The sequence below is a fragment of the Etheostoma spectabile genome, chromosome 18 (genome assembly GCF_008692095.1).
Source record: "Etheostoma spectabile isolate EspeVRDwgs_2016 chromosome 18, UIUC_Espe_1.0, whole genome shotgun sequence".
Lineage (NCBI taxonomy): Eukaryota > Metazoa > Chordata > Actinopteri > Perciformes > Percidae > Etheostoma > Etheostoma spectabile.
In genome coordinates, this window is record NC_045750.1 from 2,125,041 (window position 1) to 2,130,040 (window position 5,000).

Consider the following 5,000-nt stretch of genomic DNA (forward strand, 5'->3'; position numbering starts at 1 on the left):
TCTATCTATCTATCTATCTATCTATCGTCTTTTTTTATTGTAGGTTTTATTAAGTAATCATTTAAGTTAAGGTGCAATATGTACTGTTTTACTGCCCCATTGTATGCAAATGAGTATTAAAGCATTCTGTATAAAGATTATAAAGGAACAGAATGTCTTTTTCTTTGAGAACTCATGGTCAACTTACTTGTTTCATTCGCCCTCTGACCTATTATGCACACGACATTATTTGCGATTTGGTACATTGCGATTTTTGGGACTTTCTGCTTGAAAAAGTCCTAAAACAGTCCTAAAGTCTCTGAAAGCTCCAGAAGAAATTAACAATTTGACTTTTAATTGTTCTGTCCACTGCTGCTTCCCAGGTCAAACACAAATCCTTTTAAACTTTTAGGCATAAACATTCAAATAGTACTAAAAGTGCTAAGAAAAATGTAAAGTTTCAAGAACTGATGAAGCTGACAACTGATGACGACTGTGGGGTTCAACTGAAAACTCTGAAATGTACATTGAAAAAGCATGAAATACAGGTAATATCCACGCTCATATCAGTGCAAAGCTGATTATATAAGGATCACCCGTGCAGACGGATGGACAGACAGCAGCTGGCGCTGGTAATGAGTGTGACCCATTACTGCACCTTATCTGCCTCCTGTCTCTCATTCTGCCTCCACTCCACGCTCTCTCTCCGTTTTATTACTTTTTTAATATCAGGAATTATGGATTCCTACAGTAGATATAGGCGAACAGAGACAAAGCAGCGGTCGATATCAAATTAATGCTTCGGCAGGACAATCTCGCAGGAATAAAATCATCTCGGACAAGACGGAAAAATATAGTAGTGGCTGGAACCAGAGCTCAGGCATTTTACTGGTACATTATCTAACGTTCTCATTATTCCACTGTTACAATATGAACAACTGACGGTGTGTTTGATAGTCAACCATTGAAGTAGGGCTCCAACTTTACTTGTCAATTAATCTGACAATTAGTTGTTTGTGATACAGTACAACGTCATAAATTGGTAAAACACGTGGATCAGAGTGTCCCAAAGCCCAAGAAGACGTCCTCAAATGTCTCGTTTTGTCCACAACTCAAAGATATTCAGCTTACTGCCACACAGGAGAGAAGAAACTAGAAAATATTCACATTTCGTAAAGTAGAATCAGATCATCTTTAACGACCCAAACCAATTAATCAATTATCAAAATAGTTGACAATTAATTTAACAGTTGACAACCAACCGAGCTCTACATTCAAGTCTTAATGCAACTTGTAATTGTTGCAAATACATTATTGTATATTATTAAATACATTATTATACATACATATTTATCACAAATAATATCACTATTGCTATATTCAACAACGTTATCGCATATTTTCCTCATATCACGCAGCCCTATGATAAAAAATATATAATATTGTATAGTGATACAACACTTTGAAAGAGGCCATCCTACATAATGAGTCTCCATCTTTAGTTTTGACTTGAACCACCACACCCAACTTCAGCTTTTGACAGAAAAAAAAACATATTTTCCTTTGACTGGAGGAGAGACGGCTTAGAGATAAGAACTGCAAATGAAAAAAGGGAAAATGAAGAGTGGGTGTCCTTTAAATCTAGTAAATACAGGTAGATTTGGTTTTAGCTGAAAAGAAAAAAAACATGCAAATTTAATCAGCACATTTCCAACCTACATTGACCGGACTGTAAATATTTACCCAATAACGAATATGTCCTGTCTTTCCTGAAGATGGAAAGGTGTGAAAATCAAGTCCTTTGCCAAGATAAGGGGCTGATTATAAAAATACATCCAGCAGTTCAAATCCAACTGTTGTTGCAACATTTTTGTTTTTAGAAACAGTGAGATCAGATAAGTTTCAATAGACAGCAGCCGTCAGATTTAGGATAAAGGCTAACCATTATATACAGATACAGAGATATAGGGATGTTGGAATATGATGAAAAACTAAATGTGTGTTACAACAATTCCCATTCAAACAATACTCATGTTAGAATGTATACATAATATACAATGAATGCAGTTTTTAGATACATTTCTATCTAAAATGTACAAAAACCCATTTTAAAACCTCAACAGCTACACACAAATCCTGTTCACAACTTACTACAATAACACACACTAGTTTACCCAATAGTGAGCAGTAAATTGATTTCTGACACTTATCATTTTTGTCGTCACTGACAGCTGTCGACTCTACATTTTGCATTTATAAAATATGTTGTTTTTTGCCTTATGGCATTTTTGAGGCTAGTATATTATTTAAATAAATACATTTACACACTCAAATACAACGGCGGACAGTACATGCAGTGCACTATAGAGTAATAAGTGATATCAGACACAGCCTGTGTTTCTTCCAGCAGTTGATTTCAGTTAAACATTCGGTTTCTTTCCCATCTTCAACCTTTTTTTTCTTTTATGTGTAAATTTTTTTTTATCAAAGTGCATAAAAAGTTAAAATCAAATGTTTTGGTGCATCCAGATAGCGTAGTGGTCTGTGCGGATGCCCATGTAAAGAGGCTTGCTCCTCGGCGCGGCGGGCCAGGGTTCGAATCCGGCCTGTGGCCCCTTTGCCGCATGTCGCTCCCCCCTCTCTCTCTCCCCCTTTCACACATACTTACATCTGTCCTGTCCAAATAAAGGGAATAAAACCCCCCAAAAATATAACTTAAAAAAAAAAAAAAAATCAAACGTTTTGGCCGGAATGAGCAAAGGTACGATTGGAAAAGAAAGGGCACAGGATTTAATAAAAATTACCTTGGTCCAACTGTTAAGCAGGGGGGGGGTGCCAGTGGCACAGGGAACATTTCACAAGTAGTAGGAAAAATGGATTCAATAACATTTCGGCAAATTTTGGGCGCCAACTTGATGCCATCTGTGAAAAAGCTGAAGTCAAAGAGAGGATGGCTTCTACAAATGGATAATGATCCTAAACACACCTCAAAATCCACACTGGATTACATCAAGAGGCGTAAACCGCAGGTTTTGCCATGGCCTTCACAATCTCCTAACTACAACACAATGTAAAATAGACCTTAAAAGAGCAGAAATCTCAAAGAACTAGAAGACTTTTGGAAGGAAGAATGGGCAAAGATACCTCCACAAGAATTAAAAGACTCCTGGCTGGCTACAGAAGCGTTTCCAAGCTGTGATACTTGCCAAAGGGGGGGGGGGCAGTACAAGGTATTAGCTCTGCAGGGTGCCCAAACTTTGCAGATGCCATTTTTTTGTTTTCTGTTATTTTGAAAGTGTAAATGATGGGAATAAAATCTAACTTTTTTTGACATGTAAGACAAACGTCTAATCTGTCATTTGATGCATTTTGGAGATTTTTTCCACCTTTTCTTGGCTTCCTTATGCACATTAACACAAATGTTTCCCTGGGGGGGGGGGGGGGGAAATATCAGTTAATCAACTCATCTATTCAGCCTTTACATTGATATGACTGTTTGACAGTTATTTGCTAATGTGAAACTTTGTAGAAGAATAAGTTAGAAAGAAAGGGAGACAGGTGGTGACGCAGGTCTAATGATGGATTCACTCTGCCCTGGCTGGCTGGAGGAATTACTCGGAGGTCTGGGCATGGATCACACAGAAACACAGTCTGCTCAGAGTGGTCAGGCTTCAATAGCAGCTGTATCCAAGCCCCAGTATAACAGGGCCTGGGGGAAACCATTCACTCTTCTGTTTATGTGTGTCTTGTTTTCCACCGTCTATTGACTCTCAGCTGACAACCCGCTGCCCAGCACGCTGTGTGTGAGTGTGTATGGGTGTGCTGATGGTACCTGTGCAGACTTCGTCGTAGGTGGGGTTAGGTGTGTATCCTCCTGCGTAGCCCACTTGGGTGGAATAAACCCCTTTCTGTCTCCAAAACTTCCTCTCTGCCCCCCAGAAACAGCCCATACCTTCAAGAACACAAACCAAAACTTTGATGGACAGTCTTCAACATCCCATCCATTTCACAACAAAACAGAAAAGGCCTGTGTGCCAATCATATTTCAGGGGGCGGGGCAGCAATCATATTTAAAGGCGCAGGTGTTCTCCCCCCCAAATCCATTGGGCTAGAGTGCTGTCAATCTAACAAATTAGACTCCCATTGGATCAGAGCACTGTCACTTTGCTGACTGTTCTGCCGATCGCTGCTCATCCATTTGTAAACGGATCCATACTTTAAACACACATTGTATGGCAACGTTGTACTTTGTTGACATTTTGAGGCCAGTGTAGAAGTAGAAACATATTGAACTTACTGTAGAGCACTTATTGCTGTAAGAAAAAACAAAATAAGAAAACAATTGTACCGCAATTTATTTTCTGTTCTGTTTATAATTATCAGAAAACTGTGCACAGCAAGTTTTTCTTGCAAGTGTATTGCACATTATTTTTATACAATTCTGTGCAAAAAAATCTTCCCAACAACCAATTAATGTTTCCATGATGATATCCACATTTTTGCCTTAGCCTATAGCCCACAGAACATGTGTATTGTATTTGGATACACATTTGTTGAAAAAAACAAGTGAAATTAATAATGAATGTGATGTGTTTTATTTAGCAAAATAACATTTCCCAACAAGATTTTTTTATGCTATATTCTCCCCCCGATTGATTAGTGGTGCCCCCTGTGCCACCTCACTTAAATCCTTGAATCGACCCTGCCGTGTGTGAGTATTGACTTCAACTATTAGTCAATTAACCAATTAGTGGAGCAACAGAAAATAAATCAGCAACTATTTTGACAACCAATTAACTGTTTCAGTCACCTTTCAAGGAAACCGTATCAGGTTCCAGCTACTAAAATAAGAAAATTTGACCTTTTTCTTTGTCATGTGTGTTTAATATATTAAAGTTTGAGCCCGTCAGTCACACTAAACAGGCAAACTGAAGTCATTACCCTGGCCTCTGAGATCCTGATCTAAATGATTAATCAATCAAGAAAAAAATCTACAGATACATTTATAATGAAAACAATCA

The 5,000-nt window shown here is 38.1% G+C and overlaps 1 protein-coding gene across 6 annotated transcripts in view; it reads right to left on the reverse strand.

Annotated features, from left to right (window-relative positions):
- msraa (methionine sulfoxide reductase Aa) overlaps positions 1-5,000 on the reverse strand; it is a 52,766-nt gene that overhangs the window by 12,802 nt on the left and 34,964 nt on the right. For 4 of the 6 annotated variants that reach the window (XM_032542617.1, XM_032542618.1, XM_032542620.1 and 1 more), the window contains exon 3: positions 3,812-3,931. The exons of the other annotated variants lie outside the window; for them this stretch is intronic. In XM_032542617.1, the coding sequence (XP_032398508.1) occupies positions 3,812-3,931 (120 nt within the window). The remainder of the gene's footprint in view (positions 1-3,811; positions 3,932-5,000) is intronic. 6 annotated transcript variants of the gene reach the window in all.